Genomic DNA, 17,881 nt, shown 5'->3' on the forward strand with positions numbered 1-17,881 from the left:
AACACTGAAGAAGCTGTTGAAAATATTTGTGGTAGAGAAACACACAGTTTGTCTTTGACATGCACCTTGTTTTAGAGAACATCTGCTTGTATGGACAGTTCCTTATGTAATCATGTTGCTGGAGGGAAGTGCAGTAATCAAGATGGTTTCTTAATTTAGCCAGCCAATCTGTAAGGCATGTCCACTAAATATTGTTCTGGCAATTTCTTGCTAATTTAGACTCATCTCAGGAAAGTCTGAATATAAGCGGACATATGCATCATCACTTCAGTCTTTTCTCTGTTTTAATCTGTGTGATTTTTCAAGGTTATAAATGTTATTTACAGCAATGAATAGTATTTATCCCTTTGAAACCTTTTTGGCTTGATTCCTTTAAAAACATGTAAAGAAGGCAATGAGTAAGATGAATGAACCAGAAATAAGCTAGAAATGAGTAAAGAGGTCAAGAAAATTAGTAGAAAAAAGCCCCCAAAACAATTACGTGGAAGACAAATTAAAAAATGACAAACAAGAAGATGACCTGAAAGAAATCCTTAAAAATTAGGATAACTGTCTCCTAAAAATTTAAATATGTTATTAGGAGAATTTTTTTTTAAAAAAAGTTCACTGGAATTGAAAAAAACATTCTAAATCTACTCATTTCGTACAATTTGCAGTTCCTTTTTTCCCCATATTTTTTAAATAAATTAAACAAATTTTCTCTGGATTTAAAGGTTTAAATACTTGTGAAAGGTATCATAAGAGAGCACAGGAAAAGTGATGCCACTCCAGGTTTCAAGGCGTTAAATGACAAAAATATGTCTCAACTTTCTCTACTATCTGAAATAACCTGCACATTTAAGACTGGCTGTTTTTCATCTAAAAAAAATCCAAGGTACAATACATGCCGATCTGTTTACAGCTGAAAGTTATCAACAAAGATATTCATGGGAAATATCGCTGAGGTCACCGGGATCACCGCTTCCTGCCACCGACTGTGATTCATGCTGCTCACACACTCCTCACTGACAGAGAAGGGGAACAGGGATACGTGTCAGAGGGACACTAAAAATTTAAGGTTGGCACAAAAGGTTGCAGGTTAAACTGTCACAGCTGACAGGTTTTATTTTTGGAGAATGCTGACTGACTCTGCTGGCTGCACTCAGATATGAGGAGGAGGCGCAGGAGTGTTAAGAGGAGAGCATCAGCACCGCTGTGTGGCCTATTTTAGAAATTACATGTAGGCTTATTTTTCGAGACAGCCAATGTATTTTCAGAAACACGCAAGGCAGTTTGCATGCACTTTCAAGCTGTGATGTCAAATTTGCACCTTATGGCAGTTTTTATATATCCCTAATTAATTAAATTGTCTTAGAGGGCTTTTACAAAATAAGACTAAGAGCACCTTTAATGAGAAAAAAAGGAAGAAATCTCAGAAAGAGCAGCAGATTAGGGAAAGACGGGCGTGTGGTAGATGTACAGCAGAATAGAAAACAGGAAATACTAGAAAAAAATTATAATCACAGTTTTGGCGAGGAGGAGTGATAATATTAGACATGTGCAAAGACTGTGAATCACTGAGCAACCTTCAGGACTGGTGGGACAGGATCTTTAAAACTTCCCCAGTACCACAAAGACATGGACAGAGGACATGCCATACAAGGATGAGGACAAAGACAAAAGTCATTGAGAAGGGAGAGAAAGACAGAAAGAGGTAGGCACACTAATTGGCCCTTCATGCTCAAACGGATAGATTCAATGTTGTTCAGAAAGCAGCTGACACTCTCCTTGGCATGACTGACCTAGACTTTGATTCTTAAGTTGACAGTGCTAAATTTGCAATTACTCAACTTGCCGAATAGGTCTGGGACGTATTTTACCACTTATGTTTTGTAAACGCCAATGCGTCCTGCTGCATCCCTAACAAATACAATCAATACAGAACATGGTGGGTGTTTTGCTGACAACTTGGCATTTTACGACACTTTGGACAAAGTGTTGCGTGATCATCCATTGTTTCACCTACAGAAGGATGGACAACATGAAAGTCCCCCCAAAGTGAAGCTTTTCAATCTGGATCGCCCCCTGGTGTCTGTCTGCAGTATAGGTCATAAAGCCCGCCCCTCCATCTTAGCAAATGAGACATTAAGCCAAACTAAAAACTAAACTTAAAAAAGTACACGCCAAGTTCAGTGTTAAGTGTAAAAATAAGTGCAATAGGCAATAACGAAATCTGAACGTGTGTGGTGTAATAAGCTGGAGACGCATGATTGACACAGGAGTAAACAGTAATGTCTTGAGTAACAGTCAATAACAAAAACAAGATCATAGTAAATATACGTCATTTAATTAAGTCATATATAAAGAATAATTATGTTAAAATACAATTGGATTATATAAACACTGTCATGGTTATAATGTACAATTAACAAGATTTTGCTCATGACACTAAAAACTTAATACAAAATCATGAGAATCATGAGATTCATGGGTCATCAGGTTCAGATTACTTGAGTATGTGTCAAGCATCTGAATGGGTCGTTTCTTTTATGTTTTTGTTGCTGATAAGAAAGAATATGGCCACAGATCTGAGATCAGTTCCACAGCATTTAAAAAAAAAATTAAATATTGAGGAATTTAGTCCATTGTCACATTGTTCAGTCATTAAGCCATTGTATGTAAGTCCCAAAAGAGTAAGACTAACACAAAAAATGCATTCAGCTAGTGTAAATGTAGCACACTGTTAAGACGTGAGCGCACTGCAGATTTATATGTGATTCACTGCAGCCACCAAGGACAGACCAGATGATTTTGGGACCCTTGGGGGAAAAAAAGGATTGGGCCAGCAGGGATAGGCTAATGGAAAAATACCTAAAATCACTTGTGCTGTCAAACAACTTCATTTGTATGCTCAAATTAACACTCACATTTAAGGGATATCATTGATAATACAATTACTAACATATTTTTATGGGCGTTAAAAAAAAATAAAACTCTCCATTCAAAATCAAAACAGCGTTACAGGTTAACTCATCAGTTTTACCAGTGCCACTTTCAGATGCAACAGGCAGTTGCCCAAAAAACCTACTTATTTGGCTGTTATCAGCCATTATATGGCTATTATCAGTAGTCACAGATATGGTTTAAAACGCTATCAAACACAAACGGAACGTTCCCCCTGGAAAGCAGAGTTTGTGTACCATTCAAAACCAAAAACAAACACTGACTTATTTCAACCACACATGCTTGTTTTTAACTGATGCACCGTTTGGTTGAATTGTTGTTTTCTCTCTTATCTGAGGTTTTTTATTCTCTCTTTTTAAATCTTATTTTATTACTTTGTTAATTATTTGAAATACACGCATTTTTGGGTGTGAAATAAATGTAAAATGCAATAAAATATCATTTGAAAAATACACATTTGTTGAAAATGTTATTATAATTTAATGTTTTGTTCCAGCCATTTATGTGCATTCATTTTCAAGCACAAATTGGGTAATTTGAGAACATGATTTTTCAAATTTGTTTCCTGGACACCTGGGAGCCTCCACACATACCAGACCATGAGTGTTTGTTTTTAGATCTTTTGTAGCAAACATTACAGTGGCACAATGGGAAAAGGGTGTGGACTTAAGAGTGAAACAATTTTGATGCAAGCATTTTGTTCAAGGGAATATACTGTTCTTTCTTTTAGTGGGTTCGTCTGGCTGCTCGAGCCAAACACAGTCACCTACCTTTGAACAACGTTAAAACTTTGAAAAACTGGGTACATACTCAATCAGGAATGGGCGGAGGTGATGGCACCTGCCACTCGCTCTGTCTTCCGAATGACAAAGCCAAACAGACTGAGCTTGTGAGTGACTCATAAATCCTCTCAGGTACCTTCTGCTAATGGAAAGAATGTGTGCTATGCTGAGAGACAGAAGAACCGGTTTGTCAAGATGGACAGATAGCAGCTTTCTGTCTCTGCTGAGAGAGGCCTCTTCCAGTCAAGTACGTTGAAGGAGTTGAGCAAGACACGTATAAAGCTTGTCTGAAAGTGCATTCAGTTGTCGAACAAAGCGAGACCGGGGGTCTCGCAACTGTTGCTGCAGAAAAAGCTTCCTCACTGCATGTCAGATACAGTCATGCAGATCAAACATTTCAGATCCTTCATTTGACTGCAATGAGTGGAATTATAAATCACATTTCAATGCATTACTTTATAAAACCTTGTTATATGTTAACGTTTGGATGCAGGTGATTGTGATTTAGCTTCAATGCAGACAGCTTTTTTTTGTCTCTTTCTTTCACAGCCTGGTCAGCGTGCTAATAACGGCCAGCGTCGTCGTAAGACGTCACGTCCAGATCGAAGAAGTCCTCCAGCTTCCACTGCAGGGTCTCGAATGTGGGCCGGTCCTGTTCGTTCGCCTTCCAGCAGTCCATCATAATGTCGTACATGACTTTGGGGCAGTTGGGAGGGCTCGTCATCCTGTAGCCCTGGGGAACCCTCTGAACCACCTGGTAGTTTGTCATGCCTGGAAGAATCACGGAAGGACATTATAACTTGTCTTAATCGAATTTTTACCTGGAAGATTTCGAGACTTTAAATAATTTAATGTTCAGTGTATATATACTATACTACACTATACCACACTACACAATAATGTAATATACTACGATATAATACACTATTATTTAATACACTATACTATACTAGTTGACATTTGAGTGAAACTTTTTAAAAATTACATATGAATTCTTGAGTTATGGACAAAAACCTATTTTGTGAGGTCACAGTGACCTTGGCTTTTGACCACCAAATCCTAATCCGTTAAACTTCGAGTCCAAGTGGACATTAGTGCCACATTTGAGGACACTTCCTCCAAGTGTTACTGAGATATTGTATTCACAAGAATGACACAAATGCAAGGTCACCGTGACCCTGACCTTTGACCACAAAAATCTGATCAGTTTATTATTGTATGCAAGTGGACGTTCATGCCACATTTAAAAAAAAAAACGTTTCCTGACAGAGTTCTTGAGATTTCATGTTTATGAGAATGGGGATGGATAACCTGAAAATGCAAGCACACTTTAACAGGTGCTGGGCTCGCAGCTGGTCTCCGAGACGCCAAACTGCATCAGAGAAACACTTATAACGTGAATCTGCTTGATTCATTGTTTTGACCGTTTTAAATCTCCTGGACTGTTTCTTTTTGGAGCAGAAGAGACCTCTGCAGATAATTCGGCTCTTGGTAAAAACTTCCTGAACCCTGAAGGAATTCTAACAGGGAGAAGTTTCAACTGGTTGCAATCTGCAATCTTCACCACTAGATGCAACTAAATCCCCCCAAAATCTTACACGCTGCTCTTTTAAAACCATATAACAATCTTAACTCCTTTGACTTTTCGGACAATTCTGAATACATTACTCGCACTTCCTGTTAGAAATGATTTATGACGAGGTTGATGAAAGTCTCACCTGGGTAAGGCATCTGTCCAAACGTCATGATCTCATACAGCAGAATTCCAAAGGACCAAACATCTGATTTGATGCTGAACTTGTTGTCGTGAATGGCCTCCGGAGCGGTCCACTTCACAGGGAATTTAGTTCCTTCTTTGGCTTCGTACACATTTTCATTCTCTTTCTAGAAACAAAAACAGGGGACACAAGACCGTCTTTATTTTAACAACATGAACAGACAAAACTGGATTTTGGACGGGTGTTTAATAAATCACTGTCAACTCAAAAGCTTGACGTGACAATACCTAATGTGAAACAAACTGTGTGGTTCAGATTGTGCAGTATTTATGAGGCTGTATACTGAATGGCAGTCAGTGAGGGCAGTGTGTGTAATCAGTGAAGAATGCAACTTGCTTGAGTTTCACTTCCAGGACGCAGTTTAAAACACACCATGACTACAGATCCAACACCTGCCAAACGTCACTGCACAGAAGGTTGATCTAAAATGTTACATAACTAAAGTATCTCTGTAGGAGATAGGCTGGCAGAATCAATGACTTCATTTGAATTATTTTTTAGAACCCATTTTTATAGATTTGCTTTTATGTGATGTCATCTATTTTGATTAATCTATTTTAGTTTGTCTTTTAAACTTTTTGTACTGTCTTCCTTGTGTGAAATTCTATTATTAGTACTATTATTACTGTGTTCACTTCTAATATTCTTTGAATTTTATTTACTAGTAGTAGTTATATTGCCTCTGCAAAAAAAAAGTCAAAGCGCTTTGTAAAGTGCTATATAAATAAAGTTATTTATATCATTATAATGATTATTATTTAGTGTAGCGTACATTTTTATTTTGATGAATAGAGCAACGACACTTGCAACAAACAGTATACAACACCACTTTAAACCCACCATGAAGACCCTGGCAAGGCCAAAGTCGGCCACCTTGCAGATGTTGTTCTCGCCCACCAGGACGTTCCTGGCTGCGAGGTCTCTGTGGATGTAGTTCTGTAACTCCAGGAACGCCATTCCGGATGCGACTTGAGCAGCCATCTCGATCTGGTCAGAGATCCCCAGCGTGATACCCTTATCCTCTGTAACCAAGATGACAATCAGTTGTATTTCTACCGTATTTAAGGTATCATGGTTAGCAAGGAAATCAATGTAATCAAGTTTTTCTGCTTTTTAAATTTTAATCTGGCTACATTTTTTAACTGTAAAATCCCTAATTTGCATTACATGGTGGTTAACAACATTTGTGCACAAAAAATGTATTTTAACCTTGCTCGCTATTTTAACCTGCATGTGATTTCGACTCTTTGTCCCAAACATGGAACTTTAACAAATTAAGTTACATATATAAACAGGTTCTATTCTTTTAAACTGCATGATAGGCAATAACTCATATTCATCACTTTAAAAAATACTGTTGTAACACCCAGTGTTACAATGAATTTGTTAAGAACACTTGATTTTTCTCTCCACGGTGAATGAGGATCCAAAAATGGAGAAAACGCTTGATGAACTGGAGTAAATTGGGTCCGCTTTTAACTGTCTGTAAGGCTGTTTATAAATTGGTGTTTTAATTAGGAAGGTTTTTAGCAAATATGCATGTGTTTGGGAAGTACTGAGCATACAACTAGATAAATGAGACTCATATTATACTGCATGAGCTGTGTGAGAGTTTGTAAACTGATGTTTTTAGAATTTTCACAGTTGTTAATGTGGACCCTATTTACAACAATTCATCCAATATTTTCTCCATGGGTGGATTATTCATTCACTGTGGAGGCATGTGTGAAAAATAAAGTTTTACACAAGAATTCAACATAACACAGGGTAAGTAAATGATATACAAATTATCATATGGGGGGTCGAAGTATTCCTTTAACAAGCAAAAGGTGAAATAATTATTCAGCAACAATCAGCTTTTTCAAATAAAATGACAACATTAACAGCAAATATACTCAACTGTAGCAAATCAACCAGGATTCTGACTTCTGGTAACAATATTAAATGCAACTCTTGGTTGTTGCATGCAGGTGTCTGCACTATGAAAATGTAACATCACTTTATATTATTTCCATTTTTTAACTGAAGAGGTTTTAGAGAGGTGTTAATTAAACCATGTTCATTGTGTTGCGTTACACTGACTAGTGTTTTATTATTTTGCCCACTCAATGAGGGTAGACTAAATAACAGAAACAACTTAATGTATCAAGTCGAACACCACTTTTAATAAAAACTCAGCCTTAATGAGGGGATAATTCCATGCTGGTTTTATTTTTATTAAACTAATATTGAGTACTTTGGCACACCATAACTCGAATTCTTATTGTTGCAATTCAAATTGAGAGACCAATATAAATCAGGAAAATTGCAAATATTTGTCTTTCTTAAATTGCTCAGCCTCAAGTCTGACTCAAAATAAACATCTAAAAATGCTTTTTTTCCCAACCCATTCTTTATATAAGTTCCAGTTTCAAGCGTCTTATTAAAATCTTTTTTTGTTTGTTTTTTTGTTTATTACTAATCCTGGCAAAATGTTTTTTTTTTTTATTTTGTCTGTTCATGAGCATGGCTTTACCTTTTATACTTAAAGTGCCCAAACACATTGTCCACCTGTCCACCTTTCAAACTTGACTTTTAACATGTCCTAGCTGTGACAAATTGCAGTAGTAGGGTGTGTGGTGAGTTATGGTTGATGTGGGTCACCACACAGACTGTCTCAGGGCTGCGGACATCAATTCCACATGAGCGCTCCTCAGAGTGACACTCACCCTAAATAAAAGTGACACTACATCTTTCACAGGACAGCACAGCATGTCTGTCTGAGACAGGAGCACTAAACATGTCCAACCAAGCACAAGGTCCAATCAGAAGCAAATCAGAGGTCTTTTGTCAAAGTAATCAGCATTCGGGTCACTCTCTGTCTGCTACAGGTGTTTATGCTGCAAAGAGAACGAGGTCCAGTGGGCCAGTATTTGAAAATTCTACCACCTCCCTCAGTTTGTCCATCCATAAATGTCTATACTCTCCTGATGGCACAGTGCCGCAACTCGTGATTTTCATTGATAAATTGATCGATTAATCAATTTAAATCAAAGCATGGTTGCTTGATCTACTATTTGATTAACTGGCCAATTATTTCAGCTCAACATATAATATCAAAAAGAACACTTAAAGCAAAGAGATATTTTGGCATCATGTTGCAAACCAGTTCACCACTGCTTTGGCACAAGTAAAGATGAAAAAGATGAACAGTATGGGATGCAACATCGTATTAATGCACTTTAAAGTATAAAGACAGACATTAGCTAGGAAATTTCTTTTTTAGCAAGAGAATCAGAAAAATTGCATTTTTTTAGGGACTTAAGTTCTATATTGGTTGAATTTTGTGTGAGCCTGCAGCCAGGGACAGTTTGAAGAGTCCTCCTGGCTACACACACATTGTTCACTAACTGTTTGCATCGACCGGCTTTAAGTTATCTAATGGTTATTAGTTGATCTGACTACAAAGTCGAGCTGTTTCTGTCTTAATGTCAGTTTGTTAGGACTGTGAAATGGGTCGGTCTTGGACGTTAGCTGCTGCTACTGTGTTAGCTCATTGTAACCAGGCAGATGTTAAATTGACAATTTGCCGGGAGAGTAACTCAGAGATGGCAGCAACAGTATGTATGCTGCTCTGGCAGGGATTGAGATGGTTAAGGATCAGACTTCTAGTGAACAGAGGATTGAATGCAAGTAAAAGTAAGTAAAGACACAAGACACTGGGTTCTATCTTTCAATACCTTAAAGGTATTGAGTACCACTACCCAGCCTTAGTTTTGATTTACAAACTGTATTATCTAAAATGGTTCTCCTGCTCTAAGATAAATCTCAACTGTCCCCTGACCCTTGCACACTTGCAGCGGACTCTGACCATAAAGTGTCATAAAATAGCAGTAGCTCATCACATGGGTAACAAAAGTGAGGTTGTCTTACTCGTGAGGTATTCCAGCAGGCTGCCGTTCTTCATCAGCTCTGTGATGATGTAAATGGGCTCCTCCATGGTGCACACAGCGTACAGCTGGATCAGTTTGGCATGCCGTAGCCGCTTCATAATCTGAGCTTCTCTCAGGAAATCTTCAGCATCCATAGTACCTGCCAGAATTTATTCAATGATGGTATATCAGGAGTGGTAACTATGACATACAAGCATAGGCTAATGGTTTTGTAATTATTAGTGACTATGGTTGTATGTTGGCTGGGTTTAATTGGTAGCCCACAACAGTAGGTGGGTATCCTGGGACATGTGCTTAGTTAGTTTAGGTCCTATCTTAATAACTCATCACTATTAAAGGCAATAGGAAATTGTAACTGAGGTCCCTCAGGGCTCTAATGTAGGTCCAATTGTCTTCTCCTTTAAAAAGCTCTGGAAGGTATCGTACAGACCAATTCCCACAACATTTACAACTAATAATCAAATTCAGAATTACTATCTCTGTTTCTTTTTGTGTCACTCAGGAATGACCTGTATAGTTTGGCTTCTGAAACTAAACCTCTGACCAGTGTGCAGAAAGCTTGAGTCAAACAGGTCAAGAGAATAGTACAATCTTGTGTTATTATGCTTAGAAATTATTATTTTTTTAAATCACCTTTTTATTGCTGAGTAAGTGCAATTCAACATGTTTCTTTCAAATTAAAACTGTTTAGAATGCTGCAGCTACAGTCTAACTATGGCATAGAGACTATACCATGCTACTCAGATATCGAATTTGTTTTCGGATATCTCTGATACCAAGATCTGCTTTTGACATGATCAAATCAACTTGCACTTCACTAGTTTTAACTCATTTCTACATAGTATGCTTCTGATTCAGCACCTGTAGTGAGAGAGAGGGATGCATTAGTTGAGCCTACCAGGTTTGAGGGTCTTCACTGCCACTGCTGTGGTTTCGTTCCACAGGCCCTCATACACTTCTCCAAACTGACCGGCTCCAAGCTTCCTCAGCAACCTGATGGAGCTTCGGTCAATCTCCCATTGGTCCACAGTGTTGTAGGAGAGTCCGTGAGTCTGGGGAGCCTCCATCTACATGGACAGAAAGAGTCACTGTTTACTGAAATGACAATGTGACTTTATACTCTGTAAAAAAAAAAAGTTAACCTAAGGAATAGAAACAAGGCAATAATGGAATCCATGACACAGGATACGTTTAGTTACCTTTTTGCATGGTTCACCCAGACGGACACAGAGGCCATCGGCCTGTTTGGAGTAATGTTCCACCAACTCCATCAATGTTTGAAAAGTTCTGGTCCTGGACACGTAGTAGTCGCCATTCTCCAGTTTTTTCAGCTTGTAATGCTTCACCCTCCCACCGTCCAGCACTGAAAGACAAGTCAACATCACTGATAAACCCAAGTCAAGAACTGTAAAAGTAAGGTTTCCCTGTGGCACATAGGCATAAGGACTCTACTCAAAGCAACCCAACGCATGTTTATCATATTTTTCATTTTCCTTGGACTTGCTATTGTTGATGTAGCATGTCATTATGACAGAAGTGTGTTTGCAATAACTGCATTAACTGTAGGTAAAGCAGTGTTTATGTTTTTTTGGCCACATGGAAAAAAGTGGACATAGCCACTGAGACGTTTCATGTCAGCCTTTGCAATCTTGTTTTTTGGAACCACAGGCTTAAGTGACTTTCAAGTTTTGTTCTACAACATAAAATACGTTAGTAAATCCCCCCGTGAAATCTGAAGCTTTTATGCGTCTTAAAAAAGGCAGTTGAAAATGCCTTTACAGTCTGGCTTTGGTAGGGATGTTAAACTGGCACGTGCAGAGGGGGGGGCGGAGGGTGCTGGAGCACCTGCCCCTTTTCCTCTCGATGCCCAAAGTGCCCTTTTGTCGAGTATGTGTGTGTGTATGTGGTTGCCCTCGGTCGGTCACATGATCCACGTAAACGTGCCCACACTTCGTCACTCACCGCCCAGACGTGCCCGGACGTGTCCAGTGGAGCCCTGTTCCTTCACGCTGCTAATTATTTAACAGCTGATAGCCCAATGACTCCGGTGAGTAGGATGTGCAGCGATATTTGTTTGTGCACATCTGGTGTATTCTTTCATTGAAAGATGACTGACGAAGTAAAGTGAGCATGAGCAAGTGAGTGTGTGCAACTGAGTCTGCACACACTCACCTCTCATGAATGATAGCCGAGTTAATGACACATGCTGAGTCAGGCTTCTTTTTGTTTCTATATGTTTCTTTTGTCTTTGACCGAGTGCATTAGAGAGATGTATAATTTTACTGTCAGTTGCAGTGGTTTTCCTGTGTTTGTAGAGGCAATGAGGCATAGGCTATACTGTATGTTATTTCAGTAAAACTATGCAATGTAGCCTACATATACAACAATAACAATAGTAATAATTAGAAGAATTTGAATTTTGATTTCCTCAACCTCTTGTTTAAACATATCAGTACACTATAATATGAGATGTGGACAGTGATGTATGTTGAGTCCATGTTACATTCTTTACGAATATAGGTTGCTACCATTTAACCAGCTATACTGTAAGGTATGTTTCTCTTTGGTGCTTCAAATACGTGCTCCATGTGCCCCGTTTAAACTTTGAGCACCTGCCCCTTCAAAGGTCTCTGCACGGCCCTGATGTTAAATCATGCAGTGGTGTAGTTTTTTTATAGCCTAATGTTAGCTTTTTACTTCTGGTGATTACATTTCGGCTTCAAAATCATAAAAGTTTTTTGTCAAATAAAGTGTGTAAGTATCACAAATGTTTGTTTGCCATAGAACTTATTTTCTGCAGTAATCCAATGGAAAAATCCCATAGGCCTTTTGGATGAGGGAACCAGGAGGATGTTAGCTTTCGTGCCAGCCTATAGAAAAATGTCACAGGGCACTCTATGGGACTTCCTCTGAGTCTAAAAAGCTTTGAAGAGTTGAAGGAAACAGCAGAGTTGAGTGATAATTCTTTGTAGTACCTTGACCATGAATGTTAATCACAAATAAAAAGTTTATTTAGTTCCCATGCATAAATCCATAAAGATATATGACAGGGAAAGTTGGCACCTTCCTATATTTTCACATATGACGGAGGTCATGAAGTATATTGTTGCTATGAAATATTCTAAAATATTTGGAGGCATTAAAATATATTACAGGGAAACGGTTTCTGTAAATGTGCTTCAGTATGAATAAAGATGATACCACATATTTTATGGAGACAAAATTGTCCATAACCTTTAATTACAATCTAAAACTCTTTTCACACCTGTTTAAACCTTTGTTCCTATCAGGGGTTATCATGTGTTAATCAGAGACAGATTCAAAGGCAGCTGTTGAATAGAAGCCAACATTAGAAAACTAATAATTGCTCTGTTAGCGCACACACTAAAAAAAAGCAAAGATTGCTCTCATCTGTTCCTTCGATTTCAACTAATTAGACGAGTAAAACTTTTCATGGGCTGATTATATATTCACCTGATTCACACACACTCCTCCTGGGGTTAGTGGCAGTGAATTAGGTCATCAACCGGCTTCAATGAATGAACATGGAAAGAATGTGATCATAATGGAAAGAGCAAGGCCAGAGTGAAAAGACAGATTAGAGCAAAGAGAGATAAAGTTATCATGCTGCTTTATGGGAGCACAGACTATTTATTTAACTTGAGGACCTTGAAACCATTAATCATCTCAGTCAATTGAGGATCAGAGCCAGTCGCTGAACAATGCTACAGGTGTTCGGGAATGTGTGTTTAGTGGCAGAGAAGTACACAGGCAGCTGAATGCTAACTAGCATGACTTCATTTGACAAATAACAGTTATCCAGTGGAATAACACTGGTGCGATTTAGACTTGTTGGCAGTCTGATTGTTATAATAATGATATTCAGACATTGAGGCACAAACGGGTTCTCAAGTCATTACAGGTTAATAAATATTCTGATCTATAAAACCACAAAGTTGTGTTTTATTTGCATGCCTGTAGCAGTAAAAGCCCTGAGTGTATTTAACAAGGGTGTATTTTATTACTTATGAATTAAATTTACCATGTTCATCATAAGTTAAATGCTAAAAGCGTGGATTTCTGGGAGTCTGGACCTCTCCTTCAGTACATAGTCCAAACTAGAAACACATTTTGAGATATTGCTACTGATACACATTCATCTAGCAATATGCAGCAAATATTGTGGCAGGCTAAGTTAGTTTTCAATTACTATCTACATAAAACTTGCTAATGTTGGGCCCCCTAAGCCATTAAACCCCTTACATGTTGCTGCTGAACTGAACTGAACTGTTAAATTGTGAATTGTTTTCTTTCCAGACCAATCGCCAGAAGAAAATGTTGCCATAATTATACCAACAACTCTAAGGTGATGGCATAAGATTACAGCATATGAGCTGACTTTGTCATGGGAGGAGTCAAGGAGTTTAGGGGGTGGGCTGCAAACTACTGTTCGAACATAGCTGGTGGTCAGTTAGCGAGTCATGGTTGTGTTCCCAGCGGCTTTTTAGGCACCAAACATGGGTGTTTTGCATCAACCTGCTGCTGTGTTTCCACTTGCTTTTATGCACTAAACATGGGTGTTTTGTGGTAACCCATCACTGTTTTTTTTACTGTTTTAAGCACTAAAGGTGAGTATTTTGCGGCGGCCCATTGCTATTTTTTACCATCAGCTTTTAAGCACCAAACATGAGGTTTTTGTGGCGACCTATCACTTTTTTTACAGTGGCTTTTTTACACTAAACATTGCGACTCTGCTGTTTATCTGGTGTCTGCTTAAAAACCAAATATGATTGTTTTGTAGCTACCAGTCGCTGTGTTTCCAGTGGCTTTGTTGACCCAAACATGGGTGTTTTAAAGCGAGCTGTTGTGGTTTTCCCCGCAGCTTTTTAGGCATCAAACGCAGGTGTTTTGTACCTACTCATCACTAAGTTTTCAGCAGCATTTGCCACAAAAAGCAGTTGTTCTTTACCAAGACATCTCAAAAACAGTTGTTTTTTCCAGCTGGGATTATGCCCCCAAAACCAAAGCAAAACATGATTATTTTCCGAACCATAACCAAGTGGCTTTTGTGCCTATACCCAACAACATGTTAACCAAAGTGTAGCTGAAATGCTAAGTGTTAACGTACCTGCTAGGTAAAACAATAATGTCCAAATGTACAAAAATACAATGCCAAAAATTTTTCTGGCAACTGGGTTGTTGTTTCTTACTTTTGAATCTGAATGTTTTATTTTCTTTTAAAGATGATTGTGTAATTTCATTTTCCAAAAATTCTTAAATACCTCTTTCATATTTATATCAATGTGCACTGGTTCTTCAAGCAAATAGGCAAAAGGTAAATAATTCACTTGACTCGTTTGGTATCACAGAGGAAGCCCTTTAAAAGCTTGAGTGAGTTGCTACTGTAACATTTTATGTCAGCTTACCTGAGAGGGAGAGCTCCCCTTCCTGACTTTCACAGTTTCTGATGAGGAAGGCGCCGTGCTGGTTCCCTCCTGCCAACAGCATCTTCTCTGCATCCAGCCTCTTGGTCTTGGGGAAATACCATCTGTAAATAAGAATTTAGGCAAAGACACAGAGCTGGTAAAACATTATGGCCATTTTTGAATGTAACAAATCCCATGAATATCCCAAACGAACAATATATCAATCTCACTATTAAGTCTTTTATCTGTATCAAAGCCTGATATATCTTTGTTATCCATGCCAAAACTCAACTTTGGTTTAAAAACTATTAAAAACACATCAATGAGCCACAATGAACGCCCACTTTGTGGTTTACTTGACTCAATCCTAAATATGCTGTCTTGCTGCCCAAAATACTCAATGGAGCACAAAATGTAGATTAATCCACTACTGAAAATAGTCCCAAACAAATCCAACCGTCCCTCCTGTTTAAGCGAGAATCTTTAAAAACTACAGCGCCCAGCTGTATTAAGAAATGCTTTACTTTTGTCAAATAACTGTCTATATTCATGATACATTTTTGAAGACCCATACTTTTGGTGAGAACTTATGGTTTTGGGACTAAGAGTCACAGACAGGGTGGAAAATTCGGAGAGTGGAGAAACTAATGATTGTTGGTTTGTTCTTTTCATGAGATGTGTTGACAACACAAAAGATACAGAATAAGACCAGCCTTTATCTGAATGAACAAGATTATTATTTTATTAATTTAGAAAAACAAGAGCAATTTCTTTTCATAAAAACGTAATGATTTTGAGATGATAGAAAATAATTTTAATATTTCAGATATCAGAACAATTTTTTTTTCTGTGAAAACTTCTCTTGGAATTCTGAAAATAAAATAATACTGTAAAAAATAAATAAATAAATATAATTTAAAAAATGGAGAAGTATTTTTTTCTTTTGTGAAGGCATTAAGCTTCCGTATCAGGTTAATCTGGCACCGATTAAAACAAAGAAAAGACGCCAATGACATTTAACCAGAATCTATTACTCACACTACACTCACTCTGACCGGGGCTTGTTACTGTCCTAAAATATGTATGTGCTATGAACACATTCTTCTAGTTTCAAGTTATTTAGTGAAACTAAGACCTGACTAATGCCTAGACTGATAAGGGAGGGAAACAAAACTATTTTTATCTATGTATAAAACAGGACAAACCAGAATACAGCTGAGAGGAAACTGGTTTCAGTGAGACGGTGAATAGGCCGCGAACACATTACAAACACAGGTTTCTGTGACATGAGTGCAACAATTCAGCTACAGCAACAAGGAAAACACACTCCTTTGTTTTACTTGAGAAAACAATAGATACCTAATAACTGTTCATAGCCTTTTGTGCCATATTAAAGACACAGCCAAAAATAAGTTTATTGCAGGCCAGTTTCTATAACTATCCAGGATGCTGTGGCTGTTCAACAGGACATACAGCTGTCCATGAAATGTCTGGAAAGGAATTTTAATGCACCCTTGATGCTCTTGTGTTTTTGACACTGACCTTCAATTATTAACCAGTAAACTCACATTTCCTGGTCACAGCCAATCATTAACTAGTTAACCACAAGACTTTAGTCTGGAGACATTATTCAGCACTAAAGAAGGACAAAAAAAGTTTTACCTCAGTGGAATGACATAAAAATTACATAGTTATAGTGTCAATTCAAATAAGGCATTTCAAATAAAATATGGGATATAAGCGACTGTCCCCCACACACACACACACAACAAAATGAAAATTGAGGTTCCAAGAAAAACAAAGTTAAGAAAGAAAGAAAGATGACTCTATTAAAACAAGAAAAAAAGAAAGATCTTAAATGGTCTGTGATGGGGTGGGGGGTGGGGGGCACAGAGACTGCTTCAGCATAGGGTCTAGAATTTGGTTCTACGGCCCTGGTCCTTCGCCAGATTGTAAAAAAAATAATAACAAATGAAGACATTACAGATTAGAATTCTGTTATGAAAACGAAAAAAAGGTGTCTCTATGACAGCAAGGTTGATGACAAAATGATACTCACGGTTCTGCATCGATACTCTCCAGAGGTGCCACATAATTAGCCGGGATGTACCCCTGCTGATTAGCAGAGACCCCGGTGAGGGCTTTAGCAAACCACCACTCCCCCGCACTTTTATCCAGAGCCTCTAAAGTGTCCCCGGTGTGAAAGCTCAGGTCCTCCTCAGTCCGAGCGGAGTAGTCATACTTGGCGATGTAATAAACTCCTGTTTTCCCCGCTGGAGACCGCGGTAAGGGTTTCTTGGAAGGAACGTGCGGCTGTGTGTTTAAAACAGCACCGGGATTTGAAATAACCGTAGCAGGTTTCTCCACACGCCTGGTATTATCTCCAGACTGGTTCGGTTTTTTAAAGCACGCCAAAAAACTCTGCCAGCACGAGGAAAGCCTCTTTTGGATCTCCATGGTCCGTCAATCACAGCGAGTCATTCTGTGGCAGCAAGGAGCGGAAATAGTTTGGGGAATCCTTTCTCCATAAAATACATGTTAATAATCCCAATCGCAGCAGCAGCAGCAGCAGTCTTTGACCTCAGCACGCACCCAGCTGACACAACACCGAGAGGGAGGTTACTGCCACTTAAATATGAAGTTTCCTGGTAGAGAGTTCATGGTTCAGGATCTGCACCTGCTGAGGAATGGGGAGCGGCTCACCTGGAGTGACGTCATGCGCCCCCCTGGTGGCCACGAGGACTAGTACCCGGAAGAAATGCGTCATCATTTTCCATTATTATATCTTTTTATGATGATGTATGAATATGAGGTCACCTCCCAGGAAAAATATATATTGATTATAGGAACTGACACAAATTTCAGTTATCATGGTAATTGTATGTGATCATGGGTAAAAGTTATGTGATAGTTAATAAAATTATGCCACAGCAAGTACATTTTTTTTATTAAAGGGGCGCTTCATCCCCCAAATGATCATTTTTGTATTATTCACTCGCCCTGTGTTTCTTTGATTTCAT

At 38.4% G+C, this 17,881-nt stretch overlaps 1 protein-coding gene across 1 annotated transcript; it reads right to left on the minus strand.

Moving 5' to 3' along the window:
• Positions 1–2,304: 2,304 nt before the first annotated feature.
• frk (fyn-related Src family tyrosine kinase) lies at positions 2,305–17,551 on the minus strand. Its single transcript, XM_042503181.2, has 8 exons — positions 16,921–17,551; positions 14,862–14,983; positions 10,635–10,798; positions 10,334–10,502; positions 9,416–9,574; positions 6,344–6,525; positions 5,444–5,609; positions 2,305–4,496 (listed from the first exon to the last, which is right to left on the minus strand). Exons 1-8 carry the CDS (start codon positions 17,316–17,318, stop codon positions 4,288–4,290), a joined length of 1,569 nt encoding a protein of 522 aa, XP_042359115.1. The 5' UTR covers positions 17,319–17,551; the 3' UTR covers positions 2,305–4,287.
• Positions 17,552–17,881: the final 330 nt, after the last annotated feature.

The sequence above is a fragment of the Plectropomus leopardus genome, chromosome 16 (assembly GCF_026936395.1).
Source record: "Plectropomus leopardus strain MGB_pleo_1.0 chromosome 16, ASM2693639v1, whole genome shotgun sequence".
NCBI lineage: Eukaryota > Metazoa > Chordata > Actinopteri > Perciformes > Serranidae > Plectropomus > Plectropomus leopardus.